Source organism: Nipponia nippon, unplaced genomic scaffold, assembly GCF_047370975.1.
Source record: "Nipponia nippon isolate SJK-2023a ecotype South Korea unplaced genomic scaffold, ASM4737097v1 scaffold_10, whole genome shotgun sequence".
NCBI lineage: Eukaryota > Metazoa > Chordata > Aves > Pelecaniformes > Threskiornithidae > Nipponia > Nipponia nippon.
Window position 1 is genome coordinate 19776553 of NW_028262291.1, and position 27196 is coordinate 19803748.

Sequence of the window (27196 nt, forward strand, 5' to 3'; positions counted from 1 at the left end):
TCTTTGAAAAAACCTAAAAATCTCTCCGTATACCACATCTTTGTAAACCTTTTGCAAATAGCTTCTGCCTTTTGTTATTTACCTGCCCTTAAGGCTGGGGAGGGGAAAGAAATTCCTCTAGAATGGTGTTTTGTGTAAAGTTCAAGGTAGCTGTATTGCCAGGCTTAGAGCAGGTACACGCACTTTCCTCTTTGTGACTGAGGACGTTGTTTGGGCAAGAGGGTTAAAATGGAGCCTGTAAGTTCTGTCACCCAGTTTCTGTAAGATTGGGGATAGTCCTACTGCTAACCCCAAAGGCAGAGTGGGGCTGTAGATGGAACGTGGTGCTTGCAATCTTGAATATAAAATTATCTACTATAGTGGTTAAAACCTAGAGGAGATTGTCTTATCATTAGTGTTTTAGCAAATTTAGAGACTTCAGTGTTTTACAAGATTAATTTTTTCCTGTTTGAGTGAAAGCAAAATTTCCCCGAGTCCTGGCCTTTGAGTCCCAGTAACTTATTTTCTTAAGGTGTTCCAGCTGACGAGTAGTTGTGGGTTAGAGGTCTGTGCTTATTATGCTGATCACTTGGAGCCATAAATCTGGAAAGGTAAAAGTCAATGAAGCTGTAACTTTCCATACTCTTGCACTGCTTTGAATTACTTTTAATGGATTTAGATATAGTTACATTTCACTGGATTCTACATTTGATACTAATGAGGCACTAGACAGTTTGAGAAAACTCAATATAGAAGTGGAATATATTTTAGTATTGACAGTGCAAGTGAAGTTATGATTGCTATTGGGAATAATAATCTATAGAATTGGTCCTAGATTTTAGCATTTGTGGATTATGAGCATATGGAGAGAAATCAATGAGACCTGCATCCTTAGGGACGCTTATGTACCAAACCTGGGAAACTAATATGATCATTGCAAACTGGCATTGCTGAGCCCAGTGAATACACGGTGCAAACATCATGGGGACCATAGTGTCTCTGCAGTTAACACTGAAATTTTGAGTTATAAAAATAATACGGGTGTCTCATATCACCTTGATTGCTGCTTAGTTACAAATTAAAAATCTAGTTTCTTCTGTATTGGGATTGCACTGTTTTTAACTCTTTTTTTTTTTAATTTTTTGGACATTAAGTCTCTAGCTGGGTCCAGGCATTCTGAAGTGTTTAGTTTACCCTGGTTTTGTTTCTGTACTTGAGTTTGCATATTGAAGGCCTCCTGAACAATTCTTTTTGCTGAATTACGTGTCCTTGGGAAAATGAGTTGTAAGACAGGGGAATGGGTAGAACAGTTAAAGATGAACGGTAAATTGTTTGTGATTTGTAATTTCTCTTACATTTGACCCTGGAAACCAATATTATAAGCATCTGTATGTGTAAAGTAGATACCATGTTGCAAAGGTTTAAATCTTAAGTGTCACTGTCTCTGTAAGCCTTACTTGAAGATGCCAGTTACAAGACTCTTTTTAGAACTATGAGTTGATAAGGGCAGCAGACACAATGCTTCCATTTAAAAGCATAGCCAAGTATAGCAGTATCTGTGTGATACCTTTTCTGATTTAGAAACAATTATACTCAAGAATATTTTAGCTGTTCTTTTTATTCTTCCATGCATATCTAACCATGAAAGAAAACTGATCAGTCTGGTGATGGAAACTGTCAATCAAAACCAGCTTTGTCTTAAGAAAATTAATTAAAATTTAAGTCAGGAGAAACTAAGGTGCTTGATAAGTATAAAGTAAATTTAGTCTCTCCCCGGGGAAGAAAAAAAACAAAACACCACCTGTACCACTGGTGGTAATATGTCCAGCTTTCAGAGAGCCCCACCAATAAATTCAATCAAACCTGAAAAACTCTTCAAAAATAAAGAGTTTTCTTCCTGCTCCTTACCATCCATATGTGAGAAAATCCATAAAAGGAATATTAAGCATAAGAGATGCCTGGAACCCTATAGTTGCTTGGCAGCATTTATTTAGCAACTGCATAAAGAATAATTGAAAATCTGTGGGTTTTTAAGGCAAAAAAATGATACCGAATCATGAGCTTGCCTAAAGTAGAAACACTGATGATTTGCAAAGAAACCATTTGTCATTAGTCTTTTGTGAAATGGTCACTATCAAGCTGCATAATAAAGGAGCGATGGCATGCATTACTATGTACAGTAAGATCTTCCAGGATAAGTAGTGTTTTGTTAGAATCTGTTTTATAGTACCGTGAGAAAGAGAGCTGTATAAATAGGAGTGTATTAGGAACATAAACTTAAAATCTTCAGGTGCATTAGTAGATAGATTTAAGCAGTAGGGCATCTGTGGCAACAGGTGAAACTATTTGTTCTGAAGGGCTCCTCAGTAATCTTGTACTTGAATAGAAAAAAGTGATCTTTTAGCTGCAGTAAGGAAAAGTAAGTGTCTTGAAAAATAGTAGCAGTTTTGGAGCATGGAAATTTTTTTTTTTTTCTAGAGCTGACATGGAGACATTTATTTGAAATGACATTAATGTGCATATTTTGACATGTGCTGTTCAGAATTACATTCTAAATAATTTATTTTCCACTCACTTTCTCCAAGTTCATGGCAGGTAGTATTAGCACTAGAATTCCCTTCTTAACAATGGACACAATTTAAGGTTACCCTCTCTGCTCTGCTACATGTTGACAGCTTCTCATCTGAAATTAGAGTTTCTGTTCACATGGATCTAATGGGAAGTTATCTTTGAACTTTTAACACTGTTATTTCTGTACATTCTGTGTAGAAAAACCACTGAAGCAGTCTAGTGTAATTCACTCTGATACCTATAGAGGGTTTAAAGTTTTAAGAGTGGGCTATTTCCAAAAAAAAATTTTTTTCTACCTCCTTAGTATCCTATATTCCATAATGTGCTCACAGACCACTAGAGTAGTAGTAACTAGTCTAGGTCATATTTTCTGCTTGACTGTTTACATTTTGACCACTGTTCTGAATCTTTCTTGGATTCTGACATTTATTTATCTGCTGTTTAAATGTCTCTGTTCCTCCTTGCATGAGTTTGGAAATCTCTGCAATTTAAATATTTTGGCAGCTTTAATTTCTTTGGTATCTGAATTTTAGTAACAGGTTTTTTTTTGAGCTGAAAATTTTTAAAAAGCTGCTGATTTATACAATAAAACCTTTTTGTTCACAGGATAATAAATTTATTTTCAGAGCTGATTTTCACATTAAATTTTCAGCTTGAAATCTTTGTTTTGATTGTTATTAGGAACAAGAAATACATTTTAACTTTTATCTATTTTAGCATATTTTACGCATAAAGCCTGCAGCTCAGATAATCCACATCCATTGGAAAACTACTGGTTCATGAAAATGAGTCCTCAGCCAGCACAAAATCAGACATAAAGGCAAGAAGAGTAGTGGGAGAGAGAAGGCTTTTGAAATTAACCTTTCCTCATTTATATAAATGCATAATGTGAAAAATGCTGGTGTATTTATTCATTCAGTACTATTATGTCAGTTTTAAAGCTGATTTTACTTTCTGCAGTCTAATTGTATTCTCTGGTAGCCAGTAATAGATAAGTTAAACTAGCAATATTTATAGAAATGTGGGGGAAAAATCCTTGCAGAAATAAGTCTGAGACTTTTTTTTAAAAAGTCTTTTTTTTAAAAAAAAAAAAAAAAGAAAAGTAGGTTGCCTGTTTCTACACAGGTGCTGGGCCTTGAAGAAAAATAAAAAACATAAAATTGTGGCATAAGTGATAGAATTATATACTTAGTGCAAAATGCTCAAATTCTGAGTTTAACTTCTTTATAAAACTGCTCATTTCAGTATGTGCAGCAATGATTCTCTGTATGTAATCTCTTTCATAACTGTTAAAGGTTGGAGCATCTTGCCATTTAATACAATTCTCTTTTTAAGAATGCATAAAACCCAAGTAGTTTTAGTATTAGGATATTAGGTGTAACATGTTATAATGGGTACATAATGGGTGACCATGTTATAATACTCTAGTGCAATGGCATGAGATGTCCTCCGTTTCCCTTGTTCTCTTTCCTTTAGTGTTTTGCCATTTTCGTCATTGTAATGTACTGACTACTCTTCTGTAGCCATGTTTCCAAGTTTAATAGAATAATAAAGTAATGACTGATCAATGGAATCTTTATCTGGAGTTATTGTTCCACTATTTTAACAAAAATGAACGGCTTCAAATAGTCGGTTTGTCCTGAAGTAACCATCTAATTTAAGGGATGCATTTGCAACCTTTGACCAGAACTTTCTAATCCCATCGCCCTGAAGCTATGCTTTTAACTAGATGACCTGCCTTGCCTTTTGCACCTGTATTGAACAGTTTCTATTTATGTTTAAATACAGATTTTATTATTCTAAGTTGAAGCTGTTCTTTAAACAACCTGACCTTGTGACACAGGACTTCCCACCTTCAGAATGTTTTTTTGCTGGGACTGTCAGACTGAGGCCCTCCTCTTTCACGACTGGCTATTGTCAACATAGTATCCGAGAACAGTGTTATGTAAATGTTTTCCTTTCCTTTGTCTGTATTTTTGCTAAATCTATATTTCCAGTCAATATGCCTGATAACTAACGGTGCTATACTGGGGGGTCAAAGCCCTCCATCGTTTCCAAAGCAAACTGTCATATAAAACTAGGACTGTTCTGGATTTTGGAAAGCAAATTATAGGAAAGCTTATTCAAAACAATCAGGCGTCTGTGGAGAGAGACCCTTGTTCTTTTGGCTAGCAAGATAAAAATTCAAGGTTATGTTTCTGAAGGGAAAGGAATATGATGGTGAAAAGGCAGAATTTTTAATAGAACTAAAACTGCTTTTTTCCTTTTTTTTTTTCTTAATTCTGCTGTTGACTTCACTGTGAAACCTTAGCAGTTTATTTAACCTCTTCCCCTTTATTTGAACTATCTATTTGAAAGCAAACGTGTATGTATTCTACAAGTATTGCTGGTATTGCATTTTAACTTGGGCAAATATTGAGATTTTTAGTAGAGATGAAACAGATTGGAATTAATTTCAATATGCACTTTGTGCTTTTGTAGCCATTCTGTATCTAAAATTGAAAAGATACCACTTCACATAAAGACTGCGGTACCTTGTTCAGAGCAATCGTGAATATAGGTAATGCAAAATTCAACAACACTGGGCAGTAATAGTATAATAAATATTTGGGTGTCAGCTAGAGACCTTAACTGGGCTATGCTTGCTTTTTGTTTTGGGGTTTTTTTTGAGGTGTTAGAAGGAACATCTGATCTTTTCACTGAAAGCAAAGATGTGTTTTGCCTTACCCAATAATAGCTTTTCATATTTTCCAGTTTCTTTAATTACATCATATACATTTAATCAGTTATTTAATGAGTCCTAGGCATTATCTTTTGTTCTTCTTGATTCCTGATTCCTCTGATTTCTCTTAAAGGCTCTTCCTATTACCCTCACTTATTGCCTTGTATCCTGCATCTTCAGACTCTTGCGAGTTGTTTGTCTTAGTTTATTGCTAAATATAATGTTCATGAATGGAGTCGCTTTGCCTTTTCTCTCCAGACAATTTTTCTGGAGGATAGATTTTTGACAGGGATGAAAAATGGCAAATGTGGAGTCTATTAAACAAGCAAAACCTCCACCAGGATTGCTGTAAAGTCAGGGGAAAAAATAATTCGCCCTCATGGGAAATAAACTGAACTTTTGCTTCCTAAACATGTTTCATAATAGCAGTGGTTCAGGTAAATAATTTTTATCTTGCAAGTGACAGTGCAAGAATCATCTCATGAAATGAGCCAGAGAACTTAGCCTTTCTCCAGCCATCTAGTGGATAACAATTCTGTCCTCCGTTCCCTTCTCTTTTTGGTTGCCAGAGCTACTGGGAGAGAATAAATAAAGGGAAGTCATAGAATATTCTGCCTTATTTGATAGCCTGCTGAAGGGGAGCTTTTTTTGACCATTTTTTACAGCCTTTAAAAGAATGAAATAAATTCAGAGTTTGGCAAGTGAGTTGCTTTATTGTGGGATTTTTTTTTTTTTGCCTTTATTAAGAATAATCCTGGAATATTGTGCAACAAGGGATCTTGGTTTGGATTTTGAAAATGTGTTTTTGAAAATGTTGACACTATAGCTAAACAAGGAAGGTCATTTTGTAGTGTACTCTTTGTAGTAGAAGATGATTGTCTCAAAACTGTATGTTCAAGGATAGCCTGGGGATGTTATAATATTTTCACCTACTTTGAAATGACTTTGAGGAGATTCCAAGTTATTTGTCTTCCTCTCCTCCACCCCCGCCCCCCCCCATGTTAGTGTACAGAGTAAAACTTTTGAATGTTGTCCATTCAAGAAAGAAAAACCTTTGTCAGAGGAGGATGTACCATACTGTCTTGTAGCAGTACCAGAAGCCCATTGTAATGGGTTTCTTCTATGCTGGAAAAAAACAGTCCAATAACATTACCAGGGCTGTAAATCTCGTTATACTTGCCATGGCGTTCTATTTAGGCTTGTTGTTGTTTGATGTGCAATTTTTCAGCTGTTTATTCAAAATCTTTAATACTTCTACTACATATTTTTAATTTATGTGTTCACCTCATGGGAAGTTCACCATACCCACACGTGATCTCTTACCCTACACCATGCCAAAGCATATTTTTTAAAAGTGATTCTGTTTATAATTCCAAATTCTATATATTTTACAAAGTTTGACACATTGAAATAAAAAGTTCTCAAATAAGAATGCTTCAGTCTGGTATTGAGTGTGTTGCTTTCAAAGCAGCTTAAACCTTCTCCCAGTGTTGCAGCACCAAAAAGGGACATTTCTGGTGCCAGAGTTGGAATTTACCTAACCCAACTAAGGAACCAGAGTTCCCAAAATGTGAGTTAGATTAACATCTGAAATTCAACTCAGGGTCTGGTGAGGGGGGCAGAAGAGCATGTTAATCTTAAAATAAATTGGAAGTGTAAATCAAATATTTGGAGTATTACAGGACTTTTGATCACCTTGATATGCTTGTATTGAAAAAGAGCTTTATTTTAGGCAAGAAGAAACTTAAATTGAAGCTAAGCAGAGAGGGATGAGGGAGGAATGCTAATCATTCACAGTTGCATAGTAGAAATTTAACAAGATTTGAAAAGCAGTAAGACTAGCTGAATAACTTACATAAAATGTATTTATTTACCCATTTTATGGCACTGTTAAATTGCAGAATTGTGCTTTCTATTGCTAGGAAATATAAAATGTATAAAAACAAATTCCAAGTATTCATTAGAGTACTCTGCAAAAAAATGGCTGTTTTGAGGACAGAGCTAAAGTAAATTATGTATTGAGATGCCAAGGAGTGATTTTTGAACTAGCAGTGAAAAATATCGAACTCTTTATGAACTGCTTGAAATTTCACTGAATTCTATTTGCTTTTGAGGTGCTTATGCATGTTTCATATATATTGGTGTTCAAATACATTGTTTGGTTTTACTTTGATAAATTTCATATCTTGAATATTCCACACTCAGTCATCCAGGTTATTACTATTAATTTCTTAAGAAAATAAGTTTTATGACTCACGTTGTCTCTGCTGGTCAGCTTATCCATGCAGTTGTTCTCTGCAAGTGCCTTTTGGATATATGAACTACTTTAAACCAAATTTGACAAAGACTTAAATTCTCAAAGATATGAAAACTTTTCTGAATATAGGTGCCTTAGTGGAGCTGTAAATTGTAAGTTATGGTTGTGAAGAGAGTCAGCCTCCCTACCATAAGCTAGTTGCTGGTTGCCAGAGAATCTGTGTAAAGCTCAACTGGGAAAAGTTTGCATTTGGTTAGGTAGAGGGAAATCCAGCTAGAGATAGGAAATCAGATTTCATGAGTTGTGCTGTGCATGGAATTGCTTGCTATAACTGTAGACCTTGATGTTTTGGGGAGAGAAAAGTTGTAAGAAACTTCACTGTTTTCAGTACTTAGGGTTGTCTCCTGTGAACTGCGTACTTAGTTGGGCTAGAGTAGGTTATGTCTCTGCATTTCTCATTGTGATTCTTTGTGTGTGGATTGCATGGAATATTGCAACAGCTTTTTGATGGGTAGACTTGGCTGGTGGGTTGCTTTCTGCTTGACCATACGTAAATTTGGGAAAAAGAGCCTTATTTGCTTTACACTGATCTGAGACTCAAAAAGATGATAAAAGTGTGGTTTTGTCAGTTTGCACAGCAAGCAATATTCTGCTGGAAACAAGGTATGTAAACTTTTCTTTTCTTAATCCTATTTAAACTGACAGGAATGATACCCAAATCTGCAAGCCCGTCTACATAGTAGCTGGTGTCAGTAATCACATTTAAGATGACCTCAGAAACCTCCTTTATTAGCGGCTGTATTAGATACAGACTGCATCTTTCAATGGCTATCACTAACTTGTTCTGCCTCCTGAGGAAGACAGTCCTTATGTGTTACTTCTGTCAGCTCTTCCTGGTACTCAACCTGAGCAGCATTAGTTTATCCATGTGAAAGTTTCAACAGTGAATAAAAATAAAATTTTATTCAGTATTAACAATTCTGCTCAAAACAAGCCAAGGTATTTTACAAACCTGTTTTTAAATTATAAAGCTTGTTGTTAATGTACTATTACTCTCGCGTTTGGGAACTAGGTCTTTAAATGGCTTATTTCATAGATGCAGATGTATTTGATAGATACAGATGTAATATTAAGTAGATATCTAATAATCAGTATATTTCAGAGGAAACATTTTAAATTTATGTCTGCCTTTTGTTTTTCTCTTGCATTGGTAGTGCTGGTCTTATTTCATTTTTCTCTCAACAAGCATTAAGTCTTGCTTTTCTTCTTATAGTCTTTCATCTTTAAATCCCACCAAAAACTTAAAAAACCAATTTCTGAATAGAGCAAAAGAATTTTTGCCAGACTTCTATCATACATTATTTGCACGGCAGTAACATGTAGGAAACTCAGATGTGGACTCCATAAGCACAGTACAAATTAAAAATGCACTGTCTCACCCTTAGTGGTTTCGGTCCTGTATAGGTGCTTCATTAGCCCTAAGTAATCTTTCAGCTTTTTTGTGTGGTTTTTTTCCCCACAAGGTCTCTACCTTACATGACTGGAAACTGTTATTGGATTTTACATTCCTTTAGGAAAGAATTTGGAAAAAGTAGAGGTTTTTGTGGAAACAGAAAAGCAGGAAAAGGAAGATTGAAAAAAGTATTCTCATCACATTCAAATGCCAGGTAGATGAAGGGAGTTGTCAGTGAAAAATGGTACTTAGCTATGTTACATAATTTCTGTTCACCAAAGATACTGTTCTCGGAGAACTAAGGCAATTGATATAGTAGGCAGCTTTCTAGGAAATAGGTAAAAAGTGATAATTCTGTTTGTTTCAGGCTGCTGTATTCACCCTTCTCTTTTTCCCCTCTTCCTTTCAAAACTGTTTGACAGATGCTAAGGTTAATGAATTTTAATTTTAATTTGGCCTTTTCCTTGGGTTGCTGACAGTTTCTTTCTACACCACAGGGACCTTTCTTTTCCAACTCAGTTCATGTTTCAGTAAGACGTGGAGCATCTGATGGAAACTTCTTCATGAATAAGTGAACTGAACTGGAACACAGACAAACACTGTCAGAGCTGGCTCCCTTGAATCCCCATCTTGTGTTTTACCATGGTATGAGAGAGATTAGATTCATTAACCTCTCATTAGAAACATACCAATGCTAAAATCCCACAGTATGCTAGATTCAGCCTATTAGAAATCCCAAAAGGCCAGTTAACATAAAAGAATTAACATTTCTTATTCCAGAAGTTAATAGTAGATTCCTCATTTGGCTCCATTCCATTTAATTGGTATGGTAACTTGTTAGGTGCTTTTTCCTTTAGAATTAGCAGAATTTTTGTTAATCCAGACAGAACTGTTTGACTAAAAAAGGTTTTATCATAGTGGAAATACAAGCACTTGCAGTATAAAAATGTTTATTTCATTATTACATTTTCTGCATATGTGTATAGAGAGTATTGCATGTATAAAATATGGTATATAATTTACCTATAAATATAATAACACTTGCAAGTTATCTCTGTACCAGTGATAACTTAGACAGAATTTGCTATTTACAGAAGGATATTAAATCCTATTTGAGCAGATCCAAATGCATCTGGATATTAAAGCACCGTGTTTAATTCCAGATAGAGTTCAGAGTATGAGGTGGAATGAAACACCTTTTCTGTTGTCTTTTGCCCTAAGGAGCTTTCTCCTCCCTTTTGACCTAAGGAGCTTTCTCCTCTAATGAGAATAAGCACTGCAAAATAATTTGAGTAAGATGGAATTCATTCTGCATCAGTCATATTACATAGCTTCTGCTCAAGCTTGATGTGAATGCCAGTTAAAACCCATAAACAAGTAGCAAATGACCCTTTACTAGCAATACATTTTTGTGTGTATTCATCTGCTACTGTGAGCAAAAAAAGAAATTTCCATTTTGTGTGGTTATTATAAGAAGTATGAAATAATGCTTTTGAATCACTTAATGTCATTGCTTGAAATGGAAAACAGTATTTTCAAAGACATGGCACTTTGTTATGCAGAGCTATGCTTATCAGCCACCATTATGACATTTGGCTGCTATTTGGAAATACATAAGAGTTGAACACAGGGTCATTAGTAGGGAAATGAGAGTGAGTTAGACTGGTGGAACGATGCTCTGCCCTCCCTGAGACAGAAACAGCCACCAGAAAAAAAACACAAGATCAAGGAGATCCTGTATCCTCCCACCACCAGGCAGAAGGCAGTAGCTTAAAGGAAAAGAGTGAATGGAGGCAAGTCCACACTTCGGGGTGGCAGGCAAACCCCCCCCTTGCCCACCTCGCCTTCCCAGGTACTTCTGTACAACAGGTATGAGACTCTGGATGTGGCAAGTCAGTCAATGGATGATGTGGGTGATGGTCCATCTACACCAGAGGTGTTGCCAAGGTCAGAAAGGACTACCCCCTGTATCATGACCATCTCCCTGAGGAAGAAAAGACAGGTTATAGTGGTAGGTAGTATAGTATAGACTCCTTTCTGAGGGGAACAGAGGGTCCAGTATGCTGGATGGACCCTCCTTTTAGGGAAGTCTGCTGCCTCCCTGGGGCCCAGGTTAAGGACATCACTAGGAAGCTTCCTAGTCTGGTACAGGCCTTGGTCTATTACCCATTATTGCTCTTCCATGTGGGTGGCGATGAAGCTGCAACACATAGTCCAAAGGCAATCAAAAGAGACTTCAAGGCCTTGGGATGGTTGGTAAGGGAATCCAGAGCACAGGTAGTTTTTTCCTCTATCGTTCCAGTTGTGGGCAGTGATATTGGAAGAAACAGACAGACCCAGTCTATTAATACATGGCTCTGCAGCTGGTGTCACCACCGCAATTTTGGGTTTTTCAATAATGGGGTAGTCTACGCAGCACCAGGCCTGCTGACATCAGATGGAATTTACCTTTCTCAAATGGGGAAGAGGGTCTTTGCTCTTGAGCTGGCGGGGCTGATTGACAGAGCTTTAAACCAGACTTGAACAGGAAGGAGGACAGGCTGTGGGATGACATGCCAAGGTTAGAGGGATGGGATGCTAACAAGGGCCCTCGGTGTTTTGCTCTGAGACCTCCTGGCTATACTGGAGCACACTTGAAGTCTTACAGAGATGAGCCAGGGGCTCCTGAGGTAATAAGAGCCAACAGGGAAACACAGGTGAAATGCCTCAAAGGAATTTGAGGTATTTCAAAGGTATTTCGGGTATTCCTTAAAATTTCAAAGGTATTTGAGGTATTCCTCAAAGGAATTTGAGGTGACCAGCATGTCGAGGGAGGTGATTCTCCCCCTCTACTCCACTCTTGTGAGACCCCACCTGGAGTACTGCCTTCAGCTCTGGGGGCCCTAACATGAGAAGGACATGGACCTATTAGGGTGAGTCCAGAGGAGGGCCACAAAGATGATCAGTGGGATGGCACACCTCATCCTTATGAAGACAGGCTGAGAGAGTTGGGGTTGTTCAGCCTGGAGAAAAGAAGGCTCCTGGGAGACATTATAGTGGCCTTCCAGTACCTGAAGGGGGCCTACAAGAAAGCTGGAGAGGGACTTTTTACAAGGGCACATAGTGATAGGACAAAGGGTAATGGCTTTAAACTTAAAGAGTGTAGATTTAGATTAGATATAAGGAAGAAATTCTTCACTATGAGGGTGGTGAGGCACTGGAACAGGTTGCTCAGAGAAGTTGTGGATGCCCAATCTCTGCAAGTGTTCAAGGCCAGGTTGGATGTGACTTTGAGCAACCTGGTCTAGTGGAACATGTCTCTGCCCATGGCAAGGGGTTGGAACTAGATGATCTTTAAGGTCCCTTCCAAACCGAACCATTCTATGATTCTCTGAGTTAAGGTGTGCTCCTCTAAAAAAGGTGACATGGCAAACAGCCCAGCTGCAGTGCCTCTGCACCAATGAACACAGTATGGGCAACAAACAGGAGGAGCTGGAAGCCACTGTGCTGCTAGAAAGCTACAACCTACTTGCCATTACTGAAACGTGGTGGGATGAATCCTATGACTGGAATATGGCTGTCAATGACTACAAGCTGTTCAGAAGGGACAGGTGAGGAAGAAGGGGCGGAGGGATTGCCCTCTACATCAAGAAATGGATAGATTGTGAAGAGCTGTCTCTGAAGAACAGCCACAAGCTGGTTGAAACCTTATGGGTAAGAATAGGAGACTGAGCCAACAAAGGGGAACCTTGTGGTTGGTGTTTACTACAGGCTGCCTGATCAAGGGGAGCCTATTGGTGAAGCCTTCTTACCCCAGCTACAGGATGCATCGCACTCACAGGCTCTCATCATGCTGGGGACTTCAGCCACCCTGATATCTGCTGGAAAAGTAGCACGGTGAGCTGTAGGCAATCCAGGAGACTCCTGGAGTGCATCGAGGATAACTTCTTAAACCAGGTAATAGACAGCCCTACCAGAGGGGACGTGACAGTGGACCTCTTGGTGACCAACGCAAGTGAGCTAATCGGTGACCTCAAGATGGGAGGCAGCCTGGGCTGCAGTGATTGTGCACTGGTGGAGTTCTCAGTCCTGAGGGATACGGGTCAGGTGAAGAGTAAAGTCAGGACCCTGAATTTTAGGAAAGCAAAATTCCAGCTGTTCAAGGAGTTAGTCAATAGGATGCCCTGGGAAACTGTCCTCAGGGACAGTGGAGCAGAACAGAGCTGGCAGGTCTTTTAAGAATCCTTTCCATAGAGCACAAGAGCTCTTGATCCCCACGTGTAAGAAGTCAGGAAATGACAGCAAGAGACCAGCATGGATGAGTCAAGACCTGCTGGTCAACCTAAAGGGCAAGAAGGAAGTGCGCAGGCAGTGGAAGCAGGGACAGGTATCCTGGGACGAGTGTAGGGACATTGCCCAGTTGTGTAGGGATGGAGTCAGGAAGGCCAAGGTGCAGCTGGAGCTGAACTTGGCAAGGGACACAAAGAATAGTAAGAAGGGCTTCTATAGGTATGTGAGCCAGAAAAGGAAGGTCAAAGAGAGTGTACCCGCCCTGATGACCATGACTGGCAAACTGGTAACAAACAGACAAGGAGAAGGCTGAGGTACTCAACAACTTTTTTGCCTCAGTCTTCACTGGCAGTCTCTCTTCCCACACCTCTTGAGTGGATGGACCTCAAGGCAGGGACTGGGGGAGCAAAGTCCCTCCCACTGTTATAGAAGATCAGGTTTGAGACCACCTGAGGAACCTGAGCCTTCATAAGTCTATGGGACCTGACAAGATGCGTCCCAGAGTCCTGAGGGAATTGGCTGATATAGTTGCCACACCACTCTCCATGATATTTGAAAAGTCATTGGCAGTCAGGTGAAGTCCCTGGTGACTGGAAAAATGAAACATTGCACCCATTTTTAAAAAGGGTAGAAAGGAGGACCCTGGGAACTACTGACCTGTCAGCCTCACCTCTGTGCCTGGGAAAATCATGGAACAGATCCTCCTAGAAGCTATGCTAAGGCATGTGGAGGACAGGGAGGTGATTCGAGACAGCCAGCATGGCTTCACCAAGGGGGAGTCTTGCCTGACCAATGCAGTGGCCTTTCTGTGATGGAGTGACTACATCAGTGGACAAGGGAAGAGCTATGGATGTCATCTGTCTGGACTTCTGTAAGGCCTTTGTCATGGTCCCCCACAACATCCTTCTCTAAATTGGAGAGATATGGATTTGATGGATGGACTGTTTGGTGGATAAGGATTGGCTGGATGGTCGCATCCAGAGGGTAGTGGTCAATGGCTCAGTGTCCAGATGGAGAACAGTGAGTGGTGTCCCTCAGGGGTCCGTACTGGGGCCAGTGCTGTTTAATATCTTCATCAAAGACATGGACAGTGGGATCGAGTGAACCCTCAGCAAGTTTGCAGATGACACCAAGCTGAGTGGTGCGGTTGACATGCCTGAGGGATGGGATGCCATTCAGAGGGACCTGGGCAAGCTCAAGAAGTGGACCCATGTGAACCTCAAGGCCAAATGGAAGGTCTTGCACCTGGGTTGGGGCAACCCCTGGTATCAAGACAGGCTGGGGGATGAAGGGATTGACGAGCAGCCCTGTGGAGAAGGAGTTTGGGGTACTGATGGATGAAAAGCTGGACATGAGCTAGCAACGTGCACTTGCAGCCCAGAAAGCCAACTGTATCCTGGGCTGCATCAAAAGAAGCATGGCCAGCAGGCCGAGGGAGGTGATTCTGCCCCTCTACTCCCCACTGGTGAGACCCCACCTGGACTACTGTATCCAGCTCTGGAGTCCTTAGTACAGGAAGGACATGGATCTGTTGGTCCAGAGGAGGGCCACAAAAATGATCGGATGGATGGAACACCTTTCCTGTGAGGAAGGGCTGAGAGAGTTGGGGATGTTTAGCCTGGAGAAGAGAAGGCTGCAGGGAGACCTTATTGTGGCCTTTGAATACTTGAAGGAGGCTTATAAGAAAGATGGGGAGAGACTTTTTAGTAGGGCCTGTAGCGATAGGACAAGGGGTAATGGTTTTAAAGTAAAAGAGGGTAGATTCAGATTAGATATAAGGAAGAAATTTTTTATGATGAGGATGGTGAAACACTGGGAGAGGTTGCCCAGAGAGGCGGTAGATGCCCCATCCCTGGAAACACTCAAGGTCAGGTTGGATGGGGCAACCTGATCTAGTTGAAGATGTTCCAGCTCATTGTAGGGGGGTTGGACTAGATGACCTTTAAAGGTCCCTTCCAACCCAAACCATTCTATGATTCTATGAAATGCCTTAAAAGAAATGTGTTTAAAAATCAGTAGGGACCGATAGGGTTTTGCTGGACCAAAGTATTAATGTGCGTGTGGCATTCATTAGTACACACATGACTTGGTCTATTCAAACTCGGTTGTTTTGTGAAACATGCTGCTGTGCATAACCCATGTAGATCATTAAATGAAAATTTGATTTCCATAGCCAGCTCAGGAGTTTAGGACCCAAATGTACTTTGTATCCCAGCTTTGATTCAGAGATTGCTGCTAATAAGAGCAGACTTAATTGGTCTCTTATCTCCTGTATCAACAAAAAGGGAATCCAAAATATGTAAGGTGATTCCAGGAGATGTAAAGGAAATCGATTCTGCAGATTGACTTTATTTTCCATTGTTACTGGGATTAATCCTGCAGCACCTTAGATAATTTTATGCACCCACTTGTAAGCAGGATATAGTAAGATTATATTTGACTGGTGATGTAGCCTTTTCACATCATCTACAAAACAAAAAGGCAAATGAAAGTGGCATGCCAGGACGTTTTGGTTCCACCGAAGTGTCTAAACAACCTTAAATAACATCTTATGTTTTCTATTAACAAACTTTCACTACTGCAGAGGAGCAGAGAGCAAAAGAGATGGTATATCAAACTGGAAGTATATTCTTTTTGTAGTTCAAACTAAGACATGAAGAGTAGTAGTATTAAAAAAACACATGTGAAACTTGTTTGATAAGCCATTTATAAAATGGCTGGGGAAGCTTGAATTTGCATTTATTGGCTTTATATCACATTTGAAGCCTATTTTATAAAATAAGCAGACAGATTGCTGTGGTGCCAAGTTTACCTAAACTGTTAAGACTGATTTTTGTATTCAGGGTTTATGGGATTTTTTCAGAATCATTAAGAAATGAAATAAGAAACACGAAAACCCTGGTAAGAATCAAAACCAGACAATTTTTTAATCAGTGAGGGCCTCTTGTCTTAATTTGCAAGTGAAGTGAAATTTTTAATTTCAAAGACATGCTCAGATCATTGGGGTTCTTGGCTTCTTTGAAGTAACTGGTATTTAGGTATATAGAATCATAGAATCATTTTGGTTGGAAAAGACCCTTGGGATCATCAAGTCCAACTGTAAACCTAATACTGCCAAGTCCCACCACTAAACCATGTCCCTAAGTGCCACATCTACATGATTGATGCATTTAATTAGCCATTAGGTATGGAGGTAGACGTACAAGATTTGCCTCAGAATCTATAATTTGTTGATTTAAAACATGAATGAGGTGGCAGAACAATCTTTTTAAGGCACCGAAGTTTTTTTTTGCCTGTAGCAAGCTCATCAGACTGCCCTAGAGATTTCAGCATTACTGACCAGGATTTCACTGTGCCAAGAAGTATTTCTCACATTTCTGGTTAACTTAAAAAATGAAACTTCTAGCAGATGTTATCTTTGAAAGAGGGCAAAGAAATGTAGGACAATGTAGACTTTCAAAGTTTTGACTAAGGTGATTAAACACTACTAATTTGTAATTATTTTCATTCCCACCTTTTGATAAAGAGAGATATTTTTGCTCATCCGTGAGCACTGTTTTCTTCCCTGGTTTTCTAGGGAAATGTGACATCTTCACCATAAATTCATATCTCAAGACAGCGTTTTCTTTTTGTGTTCGTATTCAGAGAAAGGGCTGTTTGTGACTCTTTCAGTGCCTCGTATTCATCGGATCTGTGAATATTATTAGAAGAATCCGGTGTTATTGGGATTGGCATGTCTTGTATCCTGGTAATGCTTAACTTCCCTGTGATGGTCAGCTCTGAGACAGCTGAGAGTCTTGGGGCTACTTGGGGTTATGGAGTGGATGGGAGCAAACCAACAGGCACTGAATGTAGAAGAGGATGAAGTAAGGACAACAAAAGGGAACGATGTGAAATTGTGTCAGTACTTCAGTATCCATTAATAGAGTTTATGGAATGTTGTTTACCAAGCATTGGTACAGCTGATGGCACACTTGGCGCTTTCTGGTGTGTTGCATCATTGTATTTCAGTAAGTCTTTTGGCCACTGGCACATGGTCGCAGAGGTTGCATTGGTCTCCTTCTGGATGTCAGTCTTGCAATTGTGTGTGTTTTAGGCATGTTGGAACAAGACCACTGCAGTCTGCTCTGAGGAAGTTTTATCTTCAGTCACTGGAACAATGTAGAATGTATATTTCTGTGAGATTACTGAGTAGGGTGTATCTTTGGAAGGGCAAGACTGAATCAACCATCTGAATGGAAAACATAAACATAGTGGATTTATGGAAGTGTTTTCCACAGGAATTAAATGTATCAGCATGACTAGAAAAGTAGGTTTTTAAAATACAAAAGGATAGCCACCATGGTTTCTGTAAGAGTAAACTGTGACCTTTTGCTTGTCGGACTTCTTTGAAAGAGGTATGTTACAAGTAATGATTTCATTTGTATTTGGATTTTTTTTTTCTTCTTTTAGAAAGCATCTGATAAATTGTCTCAAGATCAGTAAGGATATAGAAGTTAAACTGTCCTTGTTATGTATAATGGCAGTCGTTGAGGTAATAAGAACAAAATGATCAATGTATGGAATAAGACGTTATCAGCAGCATGATTTCTTTAAAATACTTTTTCAAAAAATGCTCGAGTGATTCCAGAATCACACTCAGTAGAGAAGAAATGTTTTACATATATATCTTCCAGTTACACACTGTTGTCAGTATAATTTTAGGTTTTTGTTGTCAATTTAAATTAATGTTTTATTTTGAAGAGGTGGATGTTAGAATATCAGAAGTTTGGGCTATGTTTAGAGTTAAGATAGTAGAGAAGCTTTCTTCAAAGAAAATGCAGGGCAGGAATTCAGTTTGTTTTATAGATTTCGTCAAGCAACACAGGGTTGATTGCTGCAATAGAAAGTTGCACCTTTCTCAACAAAGGAAAGTACGAAAACACATCTCAGTTGCCTTGGTTGTTGAGATGCATTTGGCTTCTATTGTGCACAACCTAGAGAATTCTTTGTGCAGTAGTTCGGGGTTTGTAGTGTGTTTTGTTTTGTTTTGTTTTGTGGGGGTTGGTTTTGTTTTTTTAAGGGTAGCTTTGCTATTCTTTACAAAAAGCCAAAAGAAACTTTTTCCTAAAATATTAAACTGAAGAGCAGCTGTTCAGTAGCTATAAAGGAACAGCTCTCTTCTGTCTGCTGGTGGTTCTTAGTTGCATGTACGCTTTTCCGTATGTGGAATTCCTGACCTGCATGATTTGAAAATCACCTGTGAGATCTGCCTTTGTATGCCCAAGTGGAACTGCCATAAGATTTGTGATAAGTTTTAATTCAAGAGATTTTTGCTTTCTCTGGTGCTGAATACCAGAGGTAATGTAGCATATTGCTTAAAAATAATGACATAAAAATCATACTTGTCCACACTATAATAATACTTTTCTACTTTTATGTACAAATAGAAACTGGTTCACTTTAACTTTCTAGAAAATGCAGTTTGCCAGGAGCTTCCATCGGACCTGAAAAGCAAAGCTGCTTTCCACTCACACAGAGTATCCTGTGGTATTATGTGGGCAGTGTTTTTTTCCCAGGGTTGACATAGTTATGTATGTTATTCTGAATGTGTTCATTTGCAGAGAGGTGCTGCATTTCAGAGTGATATTTTGTAAAGCTCCTTGAGATTTGATGTTGAATGACATTATCGCTAATATGACTTTAAGGACCTTAAGTCTCAAAAGTCTTTAACTGTAAACAACTGCTGGTGCTCTACTTCTGTATTTTTGGCACTGAAGAGATATTTTTGAAGTTGATGGGCTTCTCTGTTGGGTTTTAGAGGTTTAGGTGTTTTTTCTTTTTGATACGGAACAAACCAATGTGCCACTGATTAATACATAACTTGTTTCTTAAATTGCAATGGGTATTCTCGCAAAGGGCAGTGTCTAATAGTGATAGACTTAAAACGATGCAGTAAATGTCTGGGTTCCTTAATGCATTCTGGTAAAAAAAAAAAAAAAAAAAAAGCCAGTTTTCTATTGCGTCATCTTCAGGGGGTAAGGTCTTCATTACGCACAGTATATTTTGTTAAGAGGCCATTTGAAAATGAAAGGAGGTTGTTCCTGACCTCTCTGCTCAGTCACAGTTTAGCTTTAATTTTATATTCTTTTACCTCCAGATAGCTTGAACTCCTGGATATAGCACTGATGGTGACATATGCTGATTACATTTGCCATGACCTCTGATGAATATCCCAGGGCCACATAACTTTCTTTCTCCTTCTAGCATGTCATTCTTTTAGTGGCACTTTGTTGCGGCTAGGAAGGTTCTTTGATAGTAGTGAAACAATAAGCAGTGTAATTTGGTGAAAGTATAGGTTGCTGATCATACATTTTATCCGCTGTTATTAATTTCCATGTGAGCTGCCTCTGCTTTACATACATATGAGTGGGCATCACGACCCCTTATATAACAATTATTTTGAAAGGTTTGAGAAAGAAGAGTTGTCCTCTGGAAGTACCTTTTTAGTTTAAACAATTGTCAGATCAATGTTTTCTTTGCATGCATACTCTCATAAGTATTAGGCAAGCCTAGAACATATTGATGTTAACAGGCATGACATTTAAGTTAGTTGCACAGAACACTTCAAGTCACTGTATGATTGATCCATGCTAGTGAATCCATATACGATATTGAACATTGGAAACTCTTAATGCTAGAGAAAAGATGTTTCCTAAGGGAAACTTCAGGATACTTGACATTCTACCTGAAATAACAGTAAGCACTTTCTTAAAGATGTCTTTGTCAGGACTTGTGTGTTAACTGCTTTTCTGTTTCCATTTCTAGTCTTACTGAGTGATTCTGGTAAACTTAATCTGCTTCCTTCACCTGGAGGAGAACTTACTTTTAATGCAAGTGCTGGGTAATGTACTTGTGTACAAGCTGTGATTGCTTAGCAGGCCCCTGAAATGTTTTTTGCCAAGCTGAAAGTTGAAAACTACTTCCTAGTTGTTTACTGCCCTTTAGATCTTTGCTTTCCAACTTTAGCAAAATAATTCTTGCAACTTTTTGGTTTAAGATGTCCAGTATTTCCATCAGTGATGTTTACTGAGTGATTGATCCATAACTTGGTAATTGTTGCTAATCCAATTGTTCTGTATAGTTTCTGAACAGCTCTTTTACTAAGCCAAATTCATATATGCATACAGTAACTATCTCAGTAACTGGGTCACATGCAGTGTTTATAAATGGATGCGAATCAGCTGTATGTCATTTACAGCCGCTAACCAGCAAATACATTATTGTGTATTTTTAGAGATAAGGCAAGTCTAACCTTCCAGTGGCTGCCTACAATCTCATTTTCAATTACTTTTACATTCAATACTCATTCTTCATAATAGATGCTTATGTAAGCTTTCTATTTTTGTCTCATTCTAGTGGTGTTATATGAATAACTTTTAATACTTTCTAATAGCAGTGAAATTGCAAATACTTAAGGGCATTTTCTTACTGAGATTTGCTAATGTCTGCAATTCATAAAGACCTCAGTGGTCAAACTGACTTCCCCTCCTGTCACTCAGCCCTGTGTGGTGAATTGACATTCAGAAGCTTGTAGCTAATTACACTGGATAATAAGTATACTGCCTTTAACAGTGGCTATTAGCAGAGAGTATACTTGGCATTTTATGTATTCTTTTAAGATGATGCACTTTCAGAAGTGGTATCCAGGGAAAGGTGGATCAGCATTTCTTAAATGATATTAAGCAGATAGTCCTTGAGTGGTGCCAAAGAGCCCATACTAGGCGGAAGGGCATAATCCTTGTGATGGACTAACAGAAGTATAACTGTCTCACATCAAGAGAGTATTTCAAGATCCAAGAGATATTATTAAGGCATAATATTTTGACTTCTGTAAAATGAGAATTATCTTTCCTTCAGGTAATAAGTGGTTTACAGAAGATAGCAAGTTCTTGTATCTGGATCACCATCTTGAATAACACTGGCCACAAAATCTTGTGTAAACTTTCTATATGTTAGGACATTTTGACTGCCATTGTTCATGTGTCTGAGATGCTTGTTAAGTATTTGAAGTGTTGTACGCAGTCACACAGTGTTTTTTGTAAGTCAACCTTTGTAACTTAATGTGTTCATAAAAAGACTCAGGAGACTATGACCCATTGCTTTATGATCTAAGGGTGATGCTTGTCACCTGCAAAGAATTCATGTATACTACATCCCTGTAGTTGCTGGGCTCTGTCAGTATTCTCAGTGCCCTCTTGGCTGCCTTGGCAACGATTGCGCAATGCACTGATGCTTGACTGCTTTTCACCAGCATCCCCAACTCTTTTGCTCCTGGGTGTTTTCTTTTTAAATCACAGGCTTTAAATGTCTTTTTTTTTTTTTTCTTAGTTTTTCTTTCAGATTTCACAGATACAATGAAAGATGTAGCAGTCATCTTGGGGCTGAGGACAAGTGGCAGAACATGTATACCTCGGATTTAAAATAGATTCTTAAGCAGCCTTCCTCTCTGAGGAAATATAAGTTGGGTACGGGGATGCTGGATGATGAAATGATATGTACTCTATTAACCATGCATGAGTGTGCTGTACTGATGATGCTGAAGCATAATGTTGAAGGGCTGAAGAAAGGGACAGAGGTATACACCATCGTTTACAGCCATTCTTAAAAGTGGACTGCTCTACACTTAATTTGAACTGTTTCAGTGTTCAGCTGCAGTATCAGCGCAGGGTAATGCACACAGCTTCTTTCTTTTTTTTTTTATTTAATACTTTCGTCGGAGTGCTGTGACATTGCTGTGTTTCAGCTATATGCAGAGCTTTTTGTAATCTCAGGTCAAGTTAGTGTTCCACTGTCTCTAGTTCTGTGAGCTATTGCAAGAGACAGACACTGTTCCTCTTGCTAAACAGAAGACTGTAGTTAAATTCTTGATGATGTTTCTTCAGCAAATTTGACTTTTTCTATCATACAGGTTTCCTGTACAACATCTCTCTTGTCTATCTTCCTTTGTACCAAATACTGTCATAATCAGTGAGTCTCAACAAGTGAAGAATATGGAGGAGACCTCATATCTGGTAATATAAGAAATACAAGCTCAGGGAGGGAGTGTTTCATGAGTGACAAACCACTCTTACATTATTAACCCAAACTGGCTGTTCCAAACACTCAGTGATTTATCTTTTTTTTTTTTTTTTTTAACAGATGTTCCTTAACTGCCTTATGTATTGTATTACCCTGTAATGGAGTGGTTTTGTAGCCCACGCTGCTGGTGACAAAGTTTAGTTGTTGTTTTTTCTTCTTAATGGAAAATTGCTCCATAAAATGACTTATTTCCTTGGCAAAAGATATTCTTGAATTGTTTATTATGTATGTATGAGATGAGAAGTTTGTGTATATTCTGTACCTGAAATATTTCATACGATCAGTGCAAAGTCAGAATTTGTAAAAGATGTAAGTTGAATGCTGTAATAGCAAATGTCTATTTCGGGTGTGACTGGGACATTTCAGGTGCTGAATACATTTTTATGATAATATATGTAATTTTGCCAGGTAGTACAGTAGTGTTTTTTTTTAACTGTTCTATGATATTTCAGTGTGCTTATTTTAGAATTCATGAGTGCCCCCATTCTTGCATCACTTAAAAATATTTAATGAAATGACCCATCTTGTACCAATTAGATACTATTGTATGGAAAATATGCTTGTATAGCAGTCTGCTAGATTATGAAAATGTAAGCCATTAACTTGCAAATTTATTGAGGGAAGCATCTTCTAGACTTCAGTTTAACGCATCAGCCTTTTGATTTTAACAGTTCACTGTCTCCTTCTCTACGCAGAGCCAAAAAATAAGGTGATGGGCAGGAATAACTTAATTGCTTTCCTCCTTAGTTGCCAGTGAAAAAGGTTGTATGAAGTTATGGCTAAAATATACTTTATTAATAATTTAGGATTGATTCAGCTTTCAGTTTAAAGATGTCCTTTATTCTGAGCTGGTTTAATGAAACTGGTCAGGGTGGACCTTCCGATATGTTTGACTTCACATTTGGGTGTCTTACTGCTTTACATTAATTGGCTCATCTTGTGCGCCAAAAAGATCATATTCATAGGAAGATGTATCCATTTCACTGGGAACATGTACACTGAGCTGGGACAGTCAGCTGGCCTACTGGAGCCAATATCATCTTTTCTACTGTTCTGTGACAGCTGTAAAATTTTTCTTCAAGTGTGTATCCAGCTGGAGATTTTTCATTATTTGTGTGCAAATGAATGGTCAAAAAAAGGAAAGGTTGGCTGGCAAGTAAAATAATTCCAAGGTAGTAATGCTTAAGGGACAAGGCAAAAAGGATGTTTATTAAGAATGCATGCACCAAGTTCATCTACTTTCTGGGATTTAGAGGATAAATCCTATGGAACAATGCATAAAGGGGTGAACTTGAGCACTTTCTTAAGTGGAGCAGCCAACTATGCAGTATCTTTGAGTAGAAAGTAAAATAAACATGACTCTACTTTTATAGATTTTGATGTCTGCTTTTTCAAGAAGCTTAAGGGGCTGCAGTAATGTCACATTGAGTGTGTGCATGTATTTATATATATTCTGTCAACATCATTTCTGTGGTTATGTTAGAACTATGTGTTGCTTGCCCTGATTTTAAGGACTTTACTGATTAGCAGTTTAATGAATTCAGCGAGGAGCTGGACTCTGCTTATGATTCTCTTATTGACTTGTGTAGCCTTTGGCAAATTGCCTAATATTTGCATTTCTAGTATTTGAAAAATGTTGGTACTTATTCTTGTATAATGCTTCTGGGGAAGCTGGCTTTAGAGTGAAAAATTGCTGGATAAATTAATGTTTATTTCTATATATTAAACCCATCAGTCTAGGTTTTCTTCCATATTTAGTTCCTCAGGCAGATGCTCAATTCAATAATCTTCTTTCTGGTACAGTTCCCAAAATTATTTTCAGGGGACTGATTGTGGTATTGAAAGTAGAGAGGAGGTAGAAGGCAGGGAATTGTATGTTTTTCACATACTCTTACTTTGCCCACCAATAGAGCAGAATTTAGCTCCAAATATAGTGGTACTTCTGTTTTATAGCAGAATGTCCAGACAGGAATGTGGCAATGGCAGGAAAAGGTGACGTGTTATGACTCCAGAAACACACTGGGAAATATATTGGCTTGAAAGTAAGAGATTGACATTTTTCAAGGAGGATTTTAAACCAAGTATTAAAGGAATGGCCTTTGATTTTTAATTGGAGTAAAATTTGGTCCTCATACCTCATCAGCTTCATGGAAAGCAACTGACTTCTTTGCTAGAAAAGATGCTAATCATTTCATCTACATGAGAGAAACAATGGATGAAATATCTCTGAAACAGTTTTCTGAGCTTTCTGAACACTAAATACCTGGATAAAGGCATGCTGGGTTTTTACATCATGGAAGTTAGTGGGTCTGTAGTAGCAATAATGCAAGTACTTCAGTATTTTCACCATACTGTTTTAAATTTGGGTTCACTAGAGGTGTACAGAACAGTAAAAAGTAGTCTTACTTGAGAATATTTTCCTTGACTATTTCATTAAAAAATTAGCAAATGAGAGATCAGAGAAGTTCCCAGTGCAGCACCATGCCAGTTATATTTTAATGTTACGGACTACTGATGGATGCACATGTGCAAGAGAGAGAGGTGTGTGTGTGTGTATATATATATATATGCATAAAATTTATTAAATTTGACATTTCTTTGAGAGCCTTCCTTCTCGGATTTCCTGCTGCTTGTCTGTTTAAAATCTATTTGAACTCTTCAGCCTATTGAAAAACTATGACACCAGTTCAATCTCCTTTTCGCAAATAAACATAATACTAACTTTTTGTGTGTGTGTGATCTTGTAAAAGAAAAACGAGTTCTATCCAATATGTGATGAAAGGAGTGGACAGGTTTAAGAGAGCTTAATTGGAATTATCAAAATGAAAGTATTATGTATAGAAAGTTATGTATAATCAAATATGATAACACATCGGTTACACTGTTGAAGAATTATTTAAATGGGTATAGTGAGAATAATGTCCTACAACTTTGAGTCTATAATAAAAAGTGTGGGATGACAGTGCTTTTCTACAAATTTCCACATGTGTGTTATCAGCAGCTGCCTGTAGGCTTGCCAAGCTCCGCATTCTTACGAGTGCTTGTAAAGACAGGGTCTGATGTAACTAAGTATTTACAGAGATAAAAACACAGAAGGCATGGTGCAGTTCAGGATTCAGGCTTGTACGTTTGTGTGTACATATAGGTCCCTACATGTGATCTGTCTGCCTAAAATACCATTTTAGTAAGTGACTCCTAGAGGTACACAGCCACTGGAGGACTACTAGTGAGATATTAGTCCTCTTGTCTGAGGGGCAGCCTCCTGCTGCCTGCCTTCTCCAGGAAGCTGTCATAGGGCAGCCATGGTGCCAGCATGCAAGGATATGTGGCTCTCTGTTTCTTTAAAGCTGTCTTTCTGCCCATGAACCAAATTCCTTCACAATGTACTATGACAATTGATCAATTACTATATGTTAGCAAAAAATTAATAAACCAGTAATAACTAAAACTAGTGAAGCAAAGCAATAATGCTCAATGAAACATTTATTTAAACAGCGAGAAGATCAAATAGTAGGAGAGACACTCAGACACATACCTCACTCACACGTGACTCATTACACTTACGTGCTGTGTACAGCCCATGCCACGGCTACGCCAGAGAAGTTGTACTCCCGTGTACCTTCCCTGACAGCTCACTACAGGAGGGCACCAGTCTTGGCTGAGATAACTGATGAGGATGTGGTTATGCTGACTGCTCAGCCTATAAAATAACTTCAACCTAGGTCCAGCAACAAGGGTGCAACTCCAGTGCTCCTTCCGTTGGGGTTTTGATGCTGTCTCCCTTGAGGTTGTGTTTCTGTGCAGAAGTTGTGCCTACTGGTGGCTGTTCCTTCAGGTTTTTTTGGAAGGATCTTGACCAAAATCATACCAAAAGTTTACCTAGATTAAGCAATTAATGTCTGTATTTCATTTAAATTTTTGTTGCTGCACATTTTAATGCCCTTTGATAAGAGGGCATTTTTGTTCTGTCTTTTTACAAAAAATAAAACTGTACATGACAGATGCAGACAGGAGGGGGTCACCTCAACTAGCAGCAGAAGAAATTGTCAAATTTCTCTCAATCAGCTGTTTCCATCAAAACCAGCAACTGTTTCAAAGAAAAGATTGCATTCTCTCAGGTTAGGTTTTTTTTTGTGTTTTTTTTTTTGGTATACAAATCTTATTGGATTCAGATAATTAAAATGCTGTAACAGTTTTCACATTTCATTGCCTAATTAACAGCAATAAAGGCCACACTAAATCAGGATGAATCTGTAATTTCAGCACTAATCACACAAGTGTGAGTGTCAGCATCATAATGAGATGCACAAATCTGGAGGTAATGAGGCTGTGGCTGTCTGGGAAATTAGAGCGAGTGCTGGCACAAATTGTACAGTAAGGTTTATTCCCATTTTATTAATTATATGCTTACACAGGGAATTGTAACCAACTCAGATTACATGCTCCAGCTATGAACTTGACATCTGAGCATGAAGTTGGGTTCCCCACCCCTCCCTCAGTGCAAAAATGACAACAAAAACCCCCAATGCCCCAAAATGTTTGTTTAGATGTGAAGACTTCGACATTCTAGCATGCAAGGGTATTGCAAAGCTGATGGGAGCACTGTTGCACAGTGATCATTTAGTGGTAATGGTACTGTCCTACTATGTAGGACGTCAAGGCTTTCTAAGGTGGAAAGGGGTTTCAGTAATGCCAAAGTTAAGAGTATGACAAATAAAAACATTTGGGGTACAGATAATGACTGGTAAAATGTAATTTTATCTCTTACCCAGTGTACTGAGCCTCTTTGATGAACTGAAAAATACCAGCTTGACTGTTTTCGGTT

General features: G+C 38.5%; 1 protein-coding gene across 5 annotated transcripts in view; it reads left to right on the top strand.

The window, feature by feature from the left end:
- The window catches only part of CHID1 (chitinase domain containing 1), a 149694-nt gene that overhangs the window by 57189 nt on the left and 65309 nt on the right, over positions 1-27196 (top strand). The window contains exon 11 of one of the 5 annotated variants that reach the window (XM_087745817.1): positions 3268-4095. The exons of the other annotated variants lie outside the window; for them this stretch is intronic. Within the exon in view, the coding sequence (XP_087601943.1) occupies positions 3268-3283 (16 nt within the window). The 3' untranslated portion in view covers positions 3284-4095. Of the gene's footprint in view, positions 1-3267; positions 4096-27196 lie in introns of those variants that run through there. 5 annotated transcript variants of the gene reach the window in all.